We start from the raw sequence: 20,183 nt of genomic DNA, 5'->3' as shown, positions 1-20,183 counted from the left end.
AGGACCCAGCCCTGATCCTTGTGGCACTGCACTGGTCACAGGCCTCCAGTCTGAAAAACAACCCTCCACCACCACCCTCTGTCTTCTACCTTTGAGCCAGTTCTGTATCCAAATGGCTAGTTCTCCCTGTATTCCATGAGATCTAACCTTGCTAATCAGTCTCCCATGGGGAACCTTGTTGAACGCCTTACTGAAGTCCATATAGATCACATCTACCGCTCTGCCCTCATCAATCCTCTTTGTTACTTGCTCAAAAAACTCAGTCAAGTTTGTGAGACATGGTTTCCCACGCAGAAAGCCATGTTGACTATCCCTAATCAGTCCTTGCCAGTTAACCTGGTATTTAAGATATTCATTTTTGCATTTGCTCTGCATTTAGATTGACTCTCCTTTTCAGCTGCAGTATGCTGTATGTGCATTAGTAGTTTAGTTCAATGCATGTTTTACAGACTGGTATCTTTAGAATTGGAGATCAAACCGGTGATATTGGCTTGTTTTGCTGAGGGAGTTTAAGGCATGCCTATTCTTTGTATGGGACATCAATAACGTGGTCACTACCCACACCTATGCCAGTAGTTCACTTTTATATTCAGAGTATAATTGCACCTCTGTTTTTGGAGAGGTTTTCAAGGCTTCAGAGCCTGACTTGTATGTGGACATCTGTGGTAGTAAAACACGGGATCCTGGGTTTTGTAAGGAGAAGCCTAGACTGCAAAAGGTCTGCATGCTAACTTGATAATTAAACATGATTTAGCTCCAGCTGGGTTTTGTGCCCAGCACTTCAGGAAGGGCATGAAGCTTCAGGGAGGGTGCAGAAGAGATTTGATGGAATAGTTCCAGGGATGAGATTCTGCAGTTATATTGACATAAGAGTTGGGGTTGATTTCCTTTTAACAGAGAAAACTAAGAGGAGATTTAAACATAATGAAATTCATGATGCGCAACTAATAAAGAGTAACTGATTCTATTGGCTGAATAATGAGAGGGCACAGATTTTAAATGGATTGGTGAAAGATCCAGAGAAAACATGGGGGATGAACACTTTTTTGCATTACGTGGTTATGGTTTGAAATTTGAAACTTGATGGGATGGAGGATGCAGAAGGAATAGTGCCATTGAAAAGAGCAGGTGTTTGGAGGAGAAAACATTCCAGAGCTGTGATGGTGTGATGAACTCGATTGCTCTCTGTAAGAGCCAGTGCAGACCTGTTGTTGCATTATTCTGTCTTTCCAGGTCAAGGGGAAGAGAGTGGAATGATATGTTGACAGGATTAGTTAAAGAAGGGGAGGAGGAGGCTTTTGCATTGGATAAAGTTAAATTGAATGGCTCAATTCTGTTGCTGCAAATTCTGAAAAAATTATTGAAAGCATATCTCTTCGACACTGCTTTACATTGCCTCCCTTAATTTTGCCACCGTTTCCCTGCTGTGGTGGAGCACCCTGGAGCTTTAACAGTACAATTTGAATGTGTTATAACAACATAAGAATTTGTCCCATGCCTAATCTCATATTATTATCACCCTGCTGTACACTACAGTCCTGCTGGGCAGCTTGGCGCCACAGCTCATGATTGAAGCAGGTCTTATACTGACATAAGGCGGCTGTGGTAGGTTTGCAGACAGATGTAACATGACTGGAGCTTGATAGTGGGCATGAGGAGTGGGGGGAGGGGGCAATTGCGTCAGGGTCGATGACTGTTGCTAAGCAACTGTTCTATACAGCAACAAAGGCCGGTTTTGTTTTCCATGGCAGGACACTTTTTTGAATTAATGCTACCTATTTTTGAATGCTTCCCGTCAGTACTTACTGGCAATTACACAGTCAGTATTAAAGTGATTGACACCTCCTTAGTGTGCACAGCATTTTAGTGTGGGGAATTAAAGGAAACACAAAGATACACATTAAATGTCAGTAATGTGATTAAGGGTTATAGTGGAGAGCACCTTTGTCAATCACATTAGGTCATCAGTGATTCCAAGTGAAACGCATTTCAATGGCTTTGTGATTGACACTGCAGCAATTCCCTCATGTATTCTCAGAGCTTGTGATCAGGCTGTTTCCAAGGTTACCACTGCTGCTCATGTTTCTGAAATGCTGTCTGCTTTAATTCGGAACCCATTGAAAGATTTAGACAGCCTGTTCGATGCAGTAGCTCTTTCCCATTTGAGTCACAAGGTCATGGGTTTGACAGACCTGAGCATGAAATCTAGGCTGACACACCAGTGGAGAACTGGGGAATTGCTGCATTGTCAGAGATGCTGCCTCTCTGATGAGACATTAAACTGAAGCCTTGTTTGCCACATTGGGTGGCTGTAATAAATCTCTTTGTGCTGTCTCAAAGAAAAGCAGAGGCACTCTCTTGGCATTCTGGCTGTTATTACTCTCCCACTCCACCAACATTGCTGTGTAAAAGGTAAAATATCTGGTCATTTATGTCCCAAATGAAACAAAGTTACTAGTAACTACTCCATTTATGTCCTACAATAGCAAGGACCAAGTGGAACATATTCCCCCTCCTCCACTGGACTGGAGCCATGTGGCAGGTATCAAACCCTTCCTGGAGGCCTGTGTCAAAAGGTGCCTTAAGGAAGTCAGCTGTCCAGCAACATGGAATAAAGTGAGACAACTGACAGCAACGTATATTATTTACCTGGCGACATACTACAGTAAACTCATCCAACAGGTACGTAATTATTGTCTTTATCCACATCTGTTCCTATGCTTTATGTCACGTGATACTTGCTCCTTTTAACACTACACCTTGTCACATTTTCCTTTCCTTTCCGTGTCACTGTCACACTCATCTCATGACTTCTGTTAGTTTTTTTTTGTTTTGTGGGGTCTGGTTGTGTTGGTGATTATGATCATGGACTGGTGCTGCTCTCAGGGTTAGTATTGCAGTGTTTAATTCCGATACTTGGAAAGCTGGAATTTGGTTTTGACAAAGTTGAAAGAGGTTCTCACATTTAAATGAGGAACAGTTGTAAAAACTCAACTGGTTCACTAATATCTTTTAGAGAAAGAAATCTGCCTTTCTCAAATGGTCTAGCCTGTCTGTGATTCCTGTTCCAACCCAACCATCATCTGTATCACACTGCTCAGACCCACCATCCCTTCCTGAGGACAGCTAAGATGGGCAATATATGTCGCTATTTTCCACATCCTGAGAACGATTTTTGAAAATTACCTCTGGAAAGAACTTACATTTATGTAAAGTCTTTCATGACAAATTTTCAACTACCAGCAATCAGTCAAACAGCTCAATTTACTTTGGTGGCAATAGTTGTGGGATAAATATTGGCCAGGGCACTGGAGAAAATTGCCCTGGTTTTGTCACAAGTACGGCCATGGCTTCTTCACATCCACTTGAGAGAACAAATCAGGCTTGGTTTAAGGTCACAGCTGAAAGTTGGAATCTTCAACAGTCCATCCCTCCCTATTACTGTTGTGGAGAATCATCCTGGATCATGTATCTTTGAAATGGGCGTTGAGCTCTGACCCAGAGGTGAGAGTGCTGTTAATCTGATTGAAACTCTGCACCTGGTAAGCATGATAATTGGCTTGCCTATTTGGGGTTCTAGATTTTCCCCTCTAACCTAATTGATCATATTAGCAATCATGATTCTACTGCTCCCTGATCACTTGCTGGAAGTCTACATTTTAATCAGTTATTTGTAGCATTGTCTGCATTGTCTTATCACTGCTGTTTTTCATGGTCTCCTACTTTTTTGCCCCTGTCCCTCAGCTTCTTCCCAACCTCTGGCCAACTACTTCTGTGGGTAATTTTTATAGATCAAGTATGTTGGCACCATGGTGGCTCAGTGGTTAGCACTGCTGCCTCACAGCACCAGGGACCCACCCTTGGTGACTGTGCAGTTTGCACATTTTCCCTGTGGCTGTGTGAGTTTCGTCATGGTGCTCTGGTTTCCTCCCACAGTCCAAAGATGCACAGGTTAAGGGATTGGCCATGCTCAATTGCCTGTGGTCTCGAGGGATGTGCAGGCACGATGGGTTAGCCATGTGAAATGCAGGGTTATAGGGATAGGGGAGGGGATGTGTCTAGGTGGGATCCTCTTCAGAGGGTTGGTGTGGGCTCGATAGGCTGAATGGCCTGCTTCCACACTGTAGGGATCCTATGATTCTCAGAGATACAGTGATCAGAATAGCACAAATCCATTTTAACACATGGATCATACTGTCCCCAGCTAAATGCAAATTAAGTAGTATGTTCTGGCTACTTCCTTGCGTAGGTCTGACATGGAATGATATGCTCTGACTTATATTTAATTTGAGTTATACACATGATAATGACACCTTACCTAGGTCAGGCACAGGCAAGTGGGATGCTGTAATGTTCTCCTTGTCTGAGTTGTGGACACATCGATAACTTCTCACTATATTCTAACGCTGTTCTCTCTTGAATTTTCCACAGCCATCCTGTAGATCGGTTGACTGTTTAGAAGAACTGGAGCAGTTTTGCTCAGGGACCTTTTTCCCATTCCTTAGCCTGCCAGTATTAGAGAGCATGTTTGAGGATCTCAGGTAAGATCCTGTTTCTTTTGGGGCTGTGAATCCCTACCATTTGTGCGGTTGGATGATCATTGTTTAAGGTCTAATTTGTCTGAAGCTAAAGAGTGAAAGACAGATCAGAAATTGAAGTTTTCAGAGAGCATCAGTTTTGAATACATGTTGGGGATAGAGTGACAGCATTTCATGATTCACACATGACTCAGCGATGGAGCAACCATCTAAGTTGAACTTAGCATGTCATTGTGTCTCAGAATGTAGCATCCTCCATGTATTTTGAAACCAATAAATTTTCCCATCCATCATTGAGTTTCACTAGCTCAGTTGGGCAGTCATGTTTTCATACTGGCCTTGAATGACATTCATGGACAGTTATGTGCCAGCTATAGCAGGAGGATGAAGTAATTTTCTTGCAGTATTGTTCTGGGATACCCAGCAGAGTATGTTCTACCTTCAGAATGCTCGTTCCAGGCCAGATCCTGGCTCCTAGTCGAACGATTGCTGAAAAGCAGTACATCTGTGAGGGGCAGGTATCTTTTTTTTATTCCTAGTTGTTGACTTCATATGCAGCCACTTTCACCAAACTTCCTCAGTTATTGACTTCCTTCCTGCTTCCTTCCACCCACAACAAAAATGCCATTTCTCAACAAGTCCAGACCTGACGGATCTTTAGACATGCAAAGACATGAATATGCAAATCAGATGCAGAACACTCAGCCCCTGAACTTCCTCCATTGTTCGATACAATGGCAGCTAATCTAATTGTAACCTAAATTTTACCCTGATAACTTTTCACTTTCTTGGTCATCAACAATCTGTCCTGTGTTACGAGTATTCAAAGACTCTAATTTCACCACCTTGTAAGTCCAAAGACTTGGAATACTCTGATAGAAAATGTTCTGCCTCACTTCTGTTTTAAATAGTGACAATGTATTTTTAAACCTAACTCTTATTTCTAGATTCTTTTCAGAGGAGACTTCCTTTCCTTGCATCCTGTCAAGACTTCTCAGAGTCTTAGGTTTTATCAAAATAGAAGAACCTAGAAAATAGGAGAAAATGGAGACCATTTGGCCCATCAAACCTGTTCACCATTTAACATGTCCATGGCTTATCCTCCATCTCAGTCCCACTCTCTCCCCATAGCCCTTGACACTACTAACTTCTAGAAATCTATCTTTCTTTCTTAGACCTATTCACTGACTTGGCCTTCAAAGCCTAATGCAGTAGAGAATTCCACAGGTTCGCCAACCTCTGGGTGAAGAAAGTCTTCTCATATAAATCCACAATGTCCAATCATGTTTCCTGACACTGTGACCCCTTGATCTGGATATCCCGTCCAGGGGAAACATCATCCTTGCATCCATTTTGCCAAGACTTATCAGAATTGTATACACTTCAATGGGATTTCCTCTCAGAGTCTTTTAAACTTCAGTGAAACAGGCCCATTTGACTCTCAGACTTTACAACAAACTTGCCATCCTTAAATGAAGAGACTAATAAGATACACTGTATCCTAGATGTGGTTTTATTAATAAAGGGAAGCATTTATGTTAATTCCCTCCACAGCAAACAATCGTGTGCTATTTACTTGCTGTAGCTGAATAATAGCCGTTTGTAATTCATATATACTAGGATGTCCATATCTTTCTGTATCTCAGAGTTCTGCGATCTCTCACCATGTAGACAATATGTTTCCTTTCTGTTTTCCCTATCAAAATGGACAATTTCATTTTTCACAACTTATATTCCATTGCCAGAATTTTGCCCACTTATCTGTCTCCCTTTGTAACCTACTTATGTCCTTTTCACAACTTACTTTTCTATCTTCTTTCGTCAGCAAATTTGTCAACCATACTTTCAGTCTCTTCATCCAAATAAATACTAAAAGGCTGAAGCCCCAGTATTGTTAAACTCTGGCAATCAGAAGAAGACCCATTTATGCTTACACTGTTTCCTATTAGCTCGTCAATCTTCTATCCATGCTAACATGTTACCCTTCATGCCATAGCTCTTATTTTTAATAGTACCCTTCCATGAGACAGCTTATGATCTTTCTTCTGGAAATCCAAGTACAACATGTCTCCAATCCTTTACCCAAGCACTTGCTTACTTCCTCAAAGAACTCCAGTTGGTTAAATATGGTTTCACAAAACCATATTGATTCCACCTGATTATTTTGAACTTCTCGAAATGCTCTGCTGTAACTTCTTTGATAATGGCTTCCAAAATCTTCCAATATCTTCCCACTGACAGATTTTAAGCTAGATAGCCTGGTTACCTGCTGTCTGCCCCCCACCCTTTTGAATAAGGTAATCACATTCAGTATCTTCCAATCTAATGGTAACCTTCCCTGAGTCTTGGGAATTTTGGAAAATTAAAACTAATGCTAATTAATTTGCCAACATAATGAAGTCCATCAGGATATGGGGACATTTTAGCTTGCAGTGCCACTGGTTTGCTCAGAACCATTCCCCTGGTGATTGTAATTTTCTTGAGTCCTTCTCTCCCTCCATTTCCTGATTTCCAGCTAATTCTGGGATATTACTTGTATTCTTTACAGTGAAGGCTGATATAAATACCTATTCAATTTATCTGTCATCTCCTAATTTTCCATTATTAATTCCCTGACTCACTTCCTATAGGATTATTACTTCCTTTTTTCTAGTTCTTTTTAACATATTTATAGGTATTCTTGTTATCTATTATTTATATTTCTAGGTCTCGTGTAAAAATTTTACTCCCCTTATTAACCATTTAGTTTTTCTTTGCTTTTTTTAAATCTTCCGTCCAATCTTCTTACCTGCCACCAGTCTCCGCACAATTTACATACTTTTTTAAGGCTTCATACTATGTTTAACTTTTTCAATTTAACCACAGATGCTGGGTACACTCCTTGGAATTTTTCTTTCTCACTGGACTTTTCTGTTCTGAAATATCATCTAAAATGTCTGCCATTCTGATCCATCCCTTAACCTAGATTGTCAATTCACTTTAGCTACCTCTGTTTTCATGACCTCATAATTGCTCTCTTCTTTAAGTTTAAAATAGTAGTTTTGAACCCACTCCTCTCTTCCAAACTGTACGTAAAATTAATTGATATTATGATTATTGCTATTTTCTATCAATGCACAGTACCAGCTCTATTCTCCAATCAGCTCTAGAATATACTGTTCAGAACTAGCTCAAAAAAAGCTATGAACTCCTCAGCTGAGATCCCTTTGTCCATCTGATATTTCCAGCCTTGTGTGAAGATTAAAGTCCCTCCATGATTTAGTTTTCTGATAAGCTCCCATTTTTTCTTCCTTTTATACTCTGCTGTACTGTTACACAGGAGGCTCTACACTCCCACAAGTGGCATCTTACCTCTGTAATTTCTCAGCTCTACCAAAACGGTTTCTACAACTTGATTTCCTGAACATAAGTCATCTCTATCTATTGGACCAACGTGATCATGAATTAACAGAGACTGCCTCCACCTTTTCCTGGTTTTCTGTCATTCCTAAAAATCGTGTATCTTTCCGTATTCAGGTCTCAGTTTTTGTCATCTTGCAGCCATGTCCCTTTCTTGGCTTTCAAGTCATGCTTACTTACTAGTATTTCCATTTGCATTCTAAGTTCATCTGTTTTGTTTTGAATGCTGCATGCATTTGGATTTAGTTTTGTCCTTTTACTAGCTTTGTAACCTCTAGCTTTATCTATTGATTTAACCTCTTAGATTTGTGCTCTCTATCCTTTCCTGTCACAGTCTGTTTATCATTTCCCATGTTAATTCCTTTTTCTATCTTGTTATCTCTACTCTTTCAGTTACCTTATCTTCCCAAAACTAATCCCTTGTTCCTACTATTTAGTTTAAAATCCAGTCCCTTTTTATACATGCTCATTGGAACACTGGTCCCAGTATGGTTCAGGTGGAGACTATCCCAATCTTGCAGATCCTACAGGACAGGTGCCAATCCCCTACTTTCAGAACCCACTTCTCCCACATCAGTCATCCATTTATTTCTCTAGTCCTACCTGTCAGTGTCAATTTGCACGTGGCTAAGGTAATAATCCAGATTTTGTGGCCTTTAATGATTTTGCTTTTTAATTTGGTGCCTAGCTCTCCATACTGATTCTGTGCAGAATCTCTACCCTTACCCTGCTATATCATTGGTACCTCCATGGATCACAATGAGTGGATCCTCCCCCTTTCACTGCATATTCACTCTAGGCATGGACAGATGTCCTGAAGCCAGACAGACAGTGCAGCCTTGGACTCATGCTCTTTGCTGCAGGTAGTTCACAGTTCAATGTTGTGAGTGCAGCCAGAATGTGTGTTCGGGACACGATTGAAAGTTAGGGGCAACATATTTGAGTGATATCTCACTGGATCTTGTATCCCCTTTGCCCACAATCTACAGCTGGCACAATATCAATTTGTGACTAATTGCTGTTGCTTCTCCTCAGGTCACACTCTGCCCTGTGCAACCCGAGGTCCTGTAACCCAGGGCCTGAGACCATCCACAGTCTGGTATCACTGGGATTCGCTGGGAGAGAGACTCCCCTTAGCCTCCTGGGGTCCAAATCCCCCTTTGCATTCCTGACTGCAGTGCTTTATATGTTGAACACCATCAGCAGCGTGCACAAGGGCTTGACGGAAAAGGTAAGGCATTTTTATACTCTTGAGGGTAAATAACAGCTAGGAGATGGGTTTCCCTTCCATTCCTCTTCGAACCATGAAAGTTGGAGTTTTTGAGAGTTTAGATGTATAAAACATGCCAAACAGCTTTTCTTTACCTAACCTTGACCTATTTTTAAAATTGGTCTATTTGTCCCCCACAACCTCATGGTTGGGTACTATGTCCTTGCCTCTCGGAAAATCAAGTTTTGTTTAGTTCACTGATCACAGTCAGGGCAGCGGTGAGGATTTTCACATCCTTTGGCTCAGGAGGGGAATAGGAGTCTTCTCCTGATGCTATCCAGGAATATCAACTGGAAGTTTTTGTCAATAATTAGTCTTGTGCTTATTGGCCTACATTGGTTCCTGGTTCCACAATGTCTTGATTTTAACATGGTCAGGGTTGAAGAGTGATACAGCACAGCGTGAGGTCACTTTGGCCCAGTGTGCTTGTGTTAGTTCTTTGAATAAGCTAGTTCAATGATCTCACTGTTTAGCCCTTTCCTATCAATCTGTAATTTCTCCTCTTGTTTGTTGTGTTCAAATCTCTCTGTAACCTCACCTTCTCGATCTCCCTCATATGTTCCAGCCTTGCAGCTCTTCGAGATCTCTGGGTGCCTCTCCAGTTTTCACTGTGCTGTCCTGAATTGCATGCCTATAGCTAGCAAAGGCGAAAGCTCTGCAATTCATAAATCTGAGTCTTTCCCATTCTCTCCTTAAGAGGCTCCTTAAAATTTAGCCGCTTCTCCAAACATTTGGTCAATTTCTTTAAATAATGTTCTGATGGAAGGTTTTGCTGTGTTAAATATGTGAAATAAGTCTGAGTTGTTGTACAAGCCTGACTGTAGCCCTTGTCCAGAGGATGTAGTCGTCAAGGTTACAGATTTGATTCTTTCTACTCGGTCCAGACCATTCAAGATCGTTAGCACCCCTATCAAATCTCCTCTCAACGTTTCCTTCTTTAAGGAGAACAATACCAGCTTCTCTAATTAAGTGACAAAACTAAGTCTCTCATCCCTGGAACTGTTCTCTGAAGTCTTGCCTGTGCCCTCTCTAAAGCCTTCAACCTTCCTTCTGATCGTCTGGACACAGCGCTTTATTTGAGAATGTAGCCCCATTGTTAGACTGGGTTAGAACAACATTACAGCAAGACCCCTTGATTGGCACTACATCCACAAACATCCACCCCTTCCATCACCGGTGCTCAGTGGCAGCAGTGTGTACTATCTACAAGATGCACTATAGAAATTCACCAAAGATCTCAGACAGCACCCTCCAAACCACAACTACTTCCATCTAGAAGGACAAGGGCAACAGATACACGGGAACACCATCACCTTCAAGTTCCCCTCCAAGCCACACTCAGTCCGGATTTGGAAATATATCGCCATTCCTTCACTGTCGCTGGGTCAAAACTCTGGAATTCCCTCCCTAAGGGCATTGTGGGTCAACCGACAGCAGATGGACTGCAGTGGTTCAAGAAGGCCTTCTCAAGGGGAACTAGGGATGGGCAATAAATGATGGCACAGCCAGTGATGCTCATGTCCCATGAATGTTTAAAAAAAAAGGTTTTGATGTCATGTGGCTTTGAATAATTCGCTAACATCCGTTGCCACAGTGAATAATGTACAAGGGTTGTATCTCATGAGTCATTGTGAAAGGACAGGATGGAATGGTATGTCCACAGGCAACTTCTCTTTATACTACTTATGGCCACATCGTTAAGTACAAGTCTGAGGGATGGGGGAGAAACTGTTTTGTTGTTCTGAAGGCAACCTGGCTGGTGGTGGTGAATGAAAACTATTTGAGGGAATGATTTTAGTGGGAGTACTTTGTAGGGAAGCATTCGGCATTGAGCAATCTCCAACTGTAGCTGGACCCACCAGTTGTAGAGATTTTGTAATTTTGAAGTCAGTCATTGAGAAAATCATCATAACAGTAAGTCCTCATTTAAAGTTGCGACTTTTAATTGAAATGACTTCAAGTAAATCACTCTTTAAGCGAATTCTACCCAATAGAACTAATGTAAAGGTTGTGGTTAGATTCTGTAGGACCTTCCTTCTCAGAAAAAAGAATTCTGCCTTGTAAATTCAAACAATTTGCTATGCTAACTTCCTGTATTGGTAAATGAAATAATTTTAAAAATAAAATAAATCTAAAAACATATGAGAAGTTCAGTATGGTAACTTTCCTTTTAAACTCTCTTGCCAGTAATACTGCTCTCAAGCTTCCTGCTTACCACTTGTCCTGGTCAATGTGGACCCTGACTCTCACTGATCCTCTGGTTCACCAGGCTGTCCTGCTCCCTACCCCACCCACTAGCTGCCCTGCTTCTGACTCACAGTTGAAGATACTCCTTCCTCTTACTGCTCAATTCTCAAACAATCGAGGTCTTCGACAAGTGGGAGACCTGATGAGAGCTTAGATCAGTGAGACGCTGGGTCAGGGAGAGGAAGAGGCTAGAGGGTCAGCAAAGAGGGTTAGGGAATGGGTAAGGAGCATGTTAGACAATTTGCAATGAGAGGAAGGCTCGTGGGGCAGGAGGGACTGCACAAAATGGTGCTACAGGTTATGCAGCCTTGTGTCAGATCAGATGCAGATTGCTTTAAGATAAAACTTGCAATGCTAAGGAAGAATACAGGCCCCATTAACTAACCCTGAAAGTGAAACAACATCAAATGGACTTTTGGTCGCCAGCCATTTTTCTGACATTTCATATGGTTGAACTTGGTGATGTGCAATCGATTAGCTTTCAGGAATGACTTAGAGTCACTTGATGTATAAATTTACAGTGCTTCATCAGTAAGCATTAATATTAATGAATGCCACTGGTTGCACTTAGATTAACACGAGTGGCAATGCTTAATAGATCTCCCTCTTGTCTAATCACGTGATGAATAGGTGAATTAGTACTGGTTTGCAGTTCTGACTGTCTTTCCCTCCCCTGAATATATTTATAATTGTTTGTCTCATCTTCGATAGTCAGTCAGATTCTGGATAAATGCAGTAGGACATACTCTGCAAACTGTGCCCTCATCTGGTCAGGACATTCTCTGATTAGACCCCATCTCAAATACTCTCAGTTCTGGGCCCTGAACCTCATGGTGAAAATATTGACTTTGGGAGGGTGTACAGCACAGATTCACCTGGACTAAAAGAGGTAAGTTATATGTACAGATGGAAAAGATCAGGCTTGCATTGCATTGAATATATAAAACTAAAGGGGTAATCTAATTGAGATGTTAAAGATAATTAAATGAGTTGCTAGGGTAGAAACAAGAGATGGAAAGTCCAGAATGATAGGAGCAATGTCAGAATCAGAGCTGGGTCATTCAGGGTGAAGGTCAGGAAGCAGTTCCTCACACACAGGCTTGTGGAGATCTCAGACTCTTGCCCAGGAAACTTGTTCAAAAAGGTCATAACCCAAACTGACTCAAAGAGCCAAGTGGCCTCATCTGATCCCATTAGCTGGTCACTCCCCACACCCCTTGCTATTAATCTGTTTCTTCACACGATTTGTTTGCAGTGCTCGTCTGTTCTGTACAGCAAAGGTCTGCGAGATTACCTGGTCCACAGTTGCAGAGAAAGCCCACCGATACACCACCGGTCTGCCTGGCTGCTGCGTCACGAGTTTCATTTTCAGCACTTTGTACTTCAACTGGCTTCCAAGGCAGTAAGTCGCTCCACTCATCACTTCAGACACTTAGGCTTGTTTAACCCACTTGTATTAATGTACTTCAGCTGGAGGCTGTGGATTCAAGCCCAATCCTCTCTCCCATGCCCCACTCCTCCTCACGCCCACCTCCCCACTCTCCACCCCTCCCTCTGGAGATCTGAGCCCATTATCCAGGCTGGCAATGTAATGCAGTACAGAATAAAATACTGTACCAAAGAGACATCCCCTTGAGGAGATGTAAAAGATGCCATGGGATTATTTTGAATAAAAATAAGGAGCTCCCATGCAGTCCAGTCCAATATTTATCCCTCAAATTCTCCCAAAGAAAACTAGTCATTAATATCTGCTGTTTTGGCATCCAGTTGAGTGCAGATTGGTGGCCATATTTATCAATATGACAGCAATAACTGTGTCATGTTTTGAGGTAATATATAAGTAAATGTTTTTCATCTGAATAGGTAAGATTTAGAGAGATATGGGCCAATTGCAGGTAAATAGGACTAGTTTAGTTTGGGAAACTTGGTTGACATGAGTGAGTTGAACTGAAGTGTCTGTTTCTGTGCTGTATGACTCAATGAGATCATGAATAGAGTTAATAGATGTTAATGCCGTGGCCAATCCATTGTGTTGAATTACTTGTGACAGACCTATAACTATCAGGTCTTAATAGCTCAAAATTCTCCCTTCAGCCACAACCACATTTGCAGGAGCAATCTTGGTGATTAGACTGCCAGATGCTTTGCATATTTAACTGGATGTGGTGTGAAGTTGTCACGCTCACATAAATGATCATAATACATGTGGAGTCACCTGTGAACACTCCTTTCCAACAGTATCAAAAGATTGTGTGTTAAGTATGAGGTCCAACAGGTAAGTTCTCCCAAGTCAGGTAAACCTTCCTTTACTCCTCAATGCTAGCCAACGTCACTCCTCAACTCCTTACACCTAGACTTGCTCCCCCATCACTCCAGATCCCAGCCTATAAGCCTCAAATCAGTTGTGTACCCTCCTCGTCCATGTCCTGATTTCAAAACTCCAGCCTTCTCCTTTTCCAATTATTATGTTACATTTTTCAAGCCTCTTTTGCACCTTCCAGATCACTATCAGTCCTCACGTTACACGGCAAGCTCCACTTTATCACTATGTTGCTGTCACTTTGCTAAGTCGGCTGCTACCAGGGAGTGAGCATTTGGCCCATGAACTCCTGTCGAGGTTGGCCTTTAATCAAGATATGATTCCGTAAGTATCTTGATGGGAAAATGTGCTCATTGTTTTTAGTAAGTCAAATAGAAGCTTTTTTCTCTTGTGTCACTGGTTTTATGTCTGAGTTGTCTGATGAAGGCTTTCCCTCCCTGGTCACAAGCTGAAAGGAGTGAGGGGTGTTGAGTCCACTCTACAGAACTAGCCATAATGTAAAGGAAGGAATTGTTGAATTTCTGTTGGGCGTTCTGGAACTATCAATCATCGCAAAGCACTTTGTAGCCAAATATTTTGAAACGTAGCCGTGTGCAGTGTAGTAAATATGGCAGCTGAAAATGTGTTGCTGGAAAAGCGCAGCAGGTCAGGCAGCATCCAGGAACAGGAGAATTGACGTTTCGGGCATAAGCCCTTCTTCAGGAAGCCCTGAAACGTCGATTCTCCTGTTCCCTGGATGCTGCCTGACCTGCTGCGCTTTTCCAGCAACACATTTTCAGCTCTAATCTCCAGCGTCTGCAGACCTCACTTTCTCCTCCTAGAAAATATGGCAGTCAATTTGTACACAGCAAACTCCTATAAACATCCATGAGATAATGACCAGATAATATACTTGTACTGATGTCAGTTGGGCGTACTGATGTCAGTTGGGCATACTGAGGTGAGCTCAGCAACTTTTTTTTAAATAGTGCCATATGATCTTTTATTTCCAAGTGAAAAAGATCAGATTCATCCTCCGTTTAAAAGGCTGATTTGAAAGGTGTCACCTCTGACTCACCTCTCAGTCCTGTTCTGCAGGATCACTGCAGGTTCGTGTGCTCACCTTTGGAATAGGTCGTGAAACCAGAACCTCAGGCAACGCCCAATTTAACACTAAATTGGAAATGCCATTGAGTAACCACAGGAGCAACTAGTGTAAGATGGGAAAATACTAGACATATTGTGTAGAGGTGGATCAAGCGCAATGCATCAAGTTCTGCTTTGCATTTGGCTCATTCTGTCAGTGTTTGATGAGGCCCTGCATAGGGCAACTGACTAGTAGTCTATCCTGAGATATGCCAGACCTTCAGTGTGCTGGAAAGGGTAGGCGATAGAAGCTTTACTCTGTCGCTATTTGACCAGAGTACCAGGCAGAGATGTTCCCCAATGTAAACATCCCTTGTCTCAATTATCCCCAAATTTTATCAGTCGTTGTGTTTTATATTTTGCTGCATTCGCAGTGTTTATGGTGTGGCCCTCATGTGTTTGTGGGCATAGTATGGGGCAAATATGCAATGCTTATGGTGTGGGCCACACGTAGTTGGGTATGGTATGGGACATATATGCAGTGTTCATGATCTGGGGCATATGTGAAGTGTGTATAGTGTGTGGAGGGGGTGCATGTGCTTGTTTTGGAGTGTGGGACATGCAGTGTTAACATTGTGGTTTGGGAAAGCATTACTTACTGTGTGGTATGAATGATGTATTGACAGAGAAGGTAAATCTGGTGGCCCTGAAGCAGAAGATCTCTCCTACATTCTCCAGCTTCAAACTGATGGGGGCACTGCGGAACAAGTTCATTCCAACCCAACTCGTGGAACTCTGCTGGGAGCAGCCTTCAAACAGCTTCCCACCATCCGTACCCACTACCTGGCTCACTTTGCTCACGTCCAGACTGCTGTCTTGCGGTCCAAGGCTTCCTACACTGGGCAGAATCACTTGGTTCAATCTGTCCTGCTCCCCGACATGACAGGCTCTCTTCTGCCAGCTGATTGGGCCTTCCTGCCCCTGATCAACCTTTATGACCAGGTGAACCGAGAGGAAATGAAGGGCAAGATGGTAGAGTCGCTTGCTGCCAACTTAGTGGAAATGGTGACCAGCTGCCTCCAGTGGGCGCTCTTGCTGGAGACCTGGCGAAGTGAGCTCTTGCAGGGTCTCCCGCTGGCTGCCAAACTGGCAAGACTCACATGTGTGTTCCTCACAGGCAATAACCTGTTTCTGGAACCGGGCATTCACGACAACCTGACAGCCCTCCTGCTGATCTACTGTCAGAGCAAGAAAATGGACTCCCTGGACCTGAGTGCCCCACTGCCAGGACTGACCTCCTTTCAGGATCTGTATATTCGACTCCTCGAGCAGTTTGAGAGCGTCTCATTTGGCGATCAGCTCTTTGGCTGCTTTCTCCTGCTGCCCTTACAGAGGAGGTTCAGTACCCAACTTCGCCAGGCTGTCTTTGGGGAGCATGTTAGCGTATTACGGACACTGGGAGTGCAGCTGAAGCAGGTATGTGAACCTGTTTTTAACATATTGAATAGATGGCTGTCCCCAACATTTTTTTGCAGAGTAGACTGGGATTTGGTTGCCAAGTCGGCCAGCACTGGGTCCCTCCACTGGGCAGAATGGGCTTGATAAACCAATGATTGTATCGTCTAACCAGCAAAAGCTTATCTATGTCTAAGAGATTGGCCTGGGAGCCCTTGGTGCTGTCGGTGTGGGGTGGGAAGAGATGTGTGCTGGACCCTTCCTCTGTAATTAACTGTCATTATTCCTTTAAGATTGGGGTTAAAGTTGGAATAATTTAGATTTAGGTATTATGGTCACAAGTACAGGAGGTCAGGAGTGCAATGAAGAGTGTTTAATGTCACCACACAGCACACCATCTTAAATACAAAGGCACCAGATACAAAAAAACTTAGGTACAAAGTCATAAAAGAAACAAAGTTAAGAAATGTTAAGCATTACCTTCATCGCCCGAGTCAGAAAATATATAAATAAGGTAATAATGAGCCAAGAGGTGCATTGTCTGACACACACATAGTTTATCCTGGAAGATTGGTGTCAATACTGGGTACCTGGTTTGATAGTCCCCATCCCATCCACAAAACTTACAAAGGGAAAGTTCAGATGCTGTTTTGCGCGAAATCCTGGAACTTGTTACATAATGGCAATGTGGGTGTACCTACACCACATGGACTGCAACAGTTCAACGAGGTAGTTCACCATCCCATTCTGGTCCACTGGGGATAAGCAATAGTGAATTAATTAAAAACAAGTCTCCTTTGCTGCGTCATTCTACAGGAAACAAAAGAAAAACTTGCTTTGTAGAACACCTTGAATACAAATAATAAATTAGCTCCAGCTAATTCCACAGGAACATGAACAGACAAAAAAAATGACAAAGGGCCACACTAGGGGAGATTAGAAAAATTGAGCAAAAACTTGGCCCAAGAGGGAAGTTTTAAGAAACATCTCAAAGGAACAATGAACTCTGAAGACTGAAAGCTTAAAATAGGGATTTTCAGAGCCGAGAGAGCTGAAGGGTAGATTTTAGTTGTGGAGCAAGCGAAATCTGGATTCTCAGGGAAGGGTTATGCAGCTGGTGAATGTCAGAAACCTGGAGCACCAGCCACCATGAGATTTGAACATTAGGGTCGGGTAGGTAAAGTAAGGTCCTGCTGAAGTTGAGCAAAGGGGTCGTTTGTGAAACTTCTGAGATCGCTCCCACAGAAAACACTCTACTGACAGTTTTCAACCTGCACAACCTCTTGTGTATCAAAATAGCTGCCAATCCCATTGGAAAATTACATCCATCCTGCTGAGACTTGCCTGGACCTGTTGCGGCAGTACTTCAAGACCTTGGTGACAGGGACTCTCCGTCTAAGCTGGTGCCCCGTGCTCTACGCAGTGGCTGTGGCTCACGTCAACAGCTTCATCTTCTCTCAGGAGGCTGTGGATGAGGTAAGACATTGTCTGACTACAAATTCTCAATGGTCAGTGGGAATGTTGGGAGGTGATGCATTTTCACAGTTAAGGTATAGAGAGAAGAACATGTTTGATTGATGACACAGTTTGAAAGATTGTGCAGGAATAGGGGAGACCTGGAGGGGTTAAGGGGGTGGGTTCATGTGCACAGATCTTTGGAACTGGTAGAGCATTTCAGAATAGTTGTTAAAGCACATGGCATTTTGGACTTCATAGTAAGGGTATTGGGTACAAAAGCAAGGAAGTTATGGTGAACCTGTATGACGGTCTGATTAGACCCCATTAGAGTGTAACATTTAGTTCCGGTCAGGAAGGATAGGAAGTCCATGAGACAATGCAGAGGAGACTTATTATTTCAGCGATGGAGTACTTTAGCTACAAGGTTTGGTTGGGGACGTTGGGTTGCTCATGTTGAACCAGGGCAATTTGGTAGAGGTGTAGAATATTATGACATGTTGGAAAAAAAGGTAGAGCAATGGAAGCTTTTCCCCATTAGGGTACAAGAGCTAGGGAGAGCAGATTGAAAGTGTTTGGGCAACACATACAGGCAGTATGTGAGGAAGATGTTTTTGACACAATAAATGGAACTTGCTGCCTGTGAGAGTGGCGGAATGGAGATGGTTGATAATTTCAAAAGGAAATTAGATGGACGCTTGAGAGAAATGAATTTGTCAGTGGTGTGGGGGGAATGGGACTGACTGGATTGCTCTGGAGAGCCAGCGTGGCCTTTGTGAGCTGAATGGCCTCCTGCGCCCAAGACCTATATTCATTCCTCACACCTGGGCACATCATTTAGTAACTTATTTAGATTAGATTACTTAGTGTGGAAACAGGCCCTTCGGCCCAACAAGTCAACACCGACCCTCCGAAGAGCAACCCACACAGACGAAGAGCAACCCCTACATTTACCCCTTCACCTGACACTATGGGCAATTCAGCACAGCCAATTCGCCTAACCTACACATCTTTGGACTGAGAGGAAACTGGAGCACCTGGAGGAAACCCACGCAGACACTGGGAGAATGTGCAAATTCCACACAGACAGTTGCCTGAAGTGGGAATTGAACCCAGGTCTCTGGGGCTGTGAGGCAGCAGTGCTAACCACTGTGCCACCATGTCACCCACTTCCGCTTAAGATACCACAGGGAAGTTAAATTTAACATTTAATTTGGCAATTCTATTAAATTTTATTCTGCAAAGTGTTTGTACTTTTCTTCCCCCCTCCCTTTTACTTACAAACGCAAGCTGATTTAAGTCCAGTCTAAGTGATATGAAAATGAAGAGGAGCTGGAAAACCTCAGCAAGACTGGCAGTACCTAAAGTCAGAGAAATGAGTTTAAGTTTCAGGCTAGAGTTCAGAAGAAGTCTTTTGCGACCTGAAATATTAACTGCATTTCTCTCCCTCCAAAGAAACTGCTGAGTTTCTCCAGTGCTTTCTGTTTTTGTCTCAGATTTGCAACATCCCACGGTATATTGATTTTAGCCTTAGTGATGATAGCTCACTGGGTTATTGTTTTATCCTTCGTAAAGAAGAGAACTTTTGGATAGGACATTATATACGTTGGTCCCCTCAGGTGAGTGTCGAAGATCCCATTGGCACAATTTTGATAAAGCGTGGGGCAAATTCTCCCCTGGTGTTCTTGCCAATATTGAACTCTCATTCATCACCTCAGAAACCCATTGGTTGATCATTATTGCATAACTGTTGGCACGATTCTTGATGTTCGCAGATTGACCGTTGTGATTCTCACATCTTAGCAATTAACCCACTTTGAAGATAATGTTCTTGATTGTTTTGATCTTGATGATGGTTGACAGCTAGCTATTGTACTTTAAGTGCCTGTCAGATTGACCTAGCCTGGACCTCAGGCACTTGGATAGAAGGTAAAAATTATAACTCCTGTCTCATTTATTTTAGACTTCCCTGTTCCAATGTCTTCGTCTTCCACACTTACCACCATTAATATATCTGAGATGATTGGTGTCATTGGCTGCGAACCCAGTTTGATCGCATACCGAGCGCACTGCTGGAATAATTTGTGGAGGATTTGAGCTATACGGAGAGGCTGAACAAGCTGAGGCTGTTTTCCCTGGAGTGTCAGAGGCTGAAGGGTGACCTTATAGAGGTTTACAAAATTATGAGGAACATGGATAGGATAAATAGACAAAGTCTTTTCCCTGGAGTTGGGGAGTCCAGAACTAGAGGGCATAGGTTTAGGGTGAGAGGGGAAAGATATAAAAGAGACCTAAGGGGCAACGTTTTCATGCAAAGGGTAGTACGTGTATGGAATGAGCTGCCAGAGGAAGTGGTGGAGGCTGGTACAATTGTAACATTTAAGAGGCATTTGGATGGGTGTATGAATAGGAAGGGTTTGGAGGGATATGGGCA

General features: G+C 42.8%; 1 protein-coding gene across 4 annotated transcripts in view; it reads left to right on the top strand.

The window, feature by feature from the left end:
- Positions 1–20,183, top strand: part of rpap1 (RNA polymerase II associated protein 1) — a 91,558-nt gene that overhangs the window by 64,616 nt on the left and 6,759 nt on the right. For all 4 annotated transcript variants that reach the window (XM_043698200.1, XM_043698201.1, XM_043698198.1 and 1 more), the window contains exons 17-23: positions 2,487–2,682; positions 4,432–4,541; positions 8,973–9,168; positions 12,710–12,856; positions 13,956–14,098; positions 15,526–16,315; positions 17,594–17,770. In XM_043698200.1, the coding sequence (XP_043554135.1) occupies positions 2,487–2,682; positions 4,432–4,541; positions 8,973–9,168; positions 12,710–12,856; positions 13,956–14,098; positions 15,526–16,315; positions 17,594–17,770 (1,759 nt within the window). The remainder of the gene's footprint in view (positions 1–2,486; positions 2,683–4,431; positions 4,542–8,972; positions 9,169–12,709; positions 12,857–13,955; positions 14,099–15,525; positions 16,316–17,593; positions 17,771–20,183) is intronic.

Source organism: Chiloscyllium plagiosum, chromosome 10 (assembly GCF_004010195.1).
Source record: "Chiloscyllium plagiosum isolate BGI_BamShark_2017 chromosome 10, ASM401019v2, whole genome shotgun sequence".
Classification (NCBI taxonomy): domain Eukaryota; kingdom Metazoa; phylum Chordata; class Chondrichthyes; order Orectolobiformes; family Hemiscylliidae; genus Chiloscyllium; species Chiloscyllium plagiosum.
Note: the sequence above shows the minus strand (reverse complement) of the source record. Positions and strands in the feature narration are given on the sequence as shown.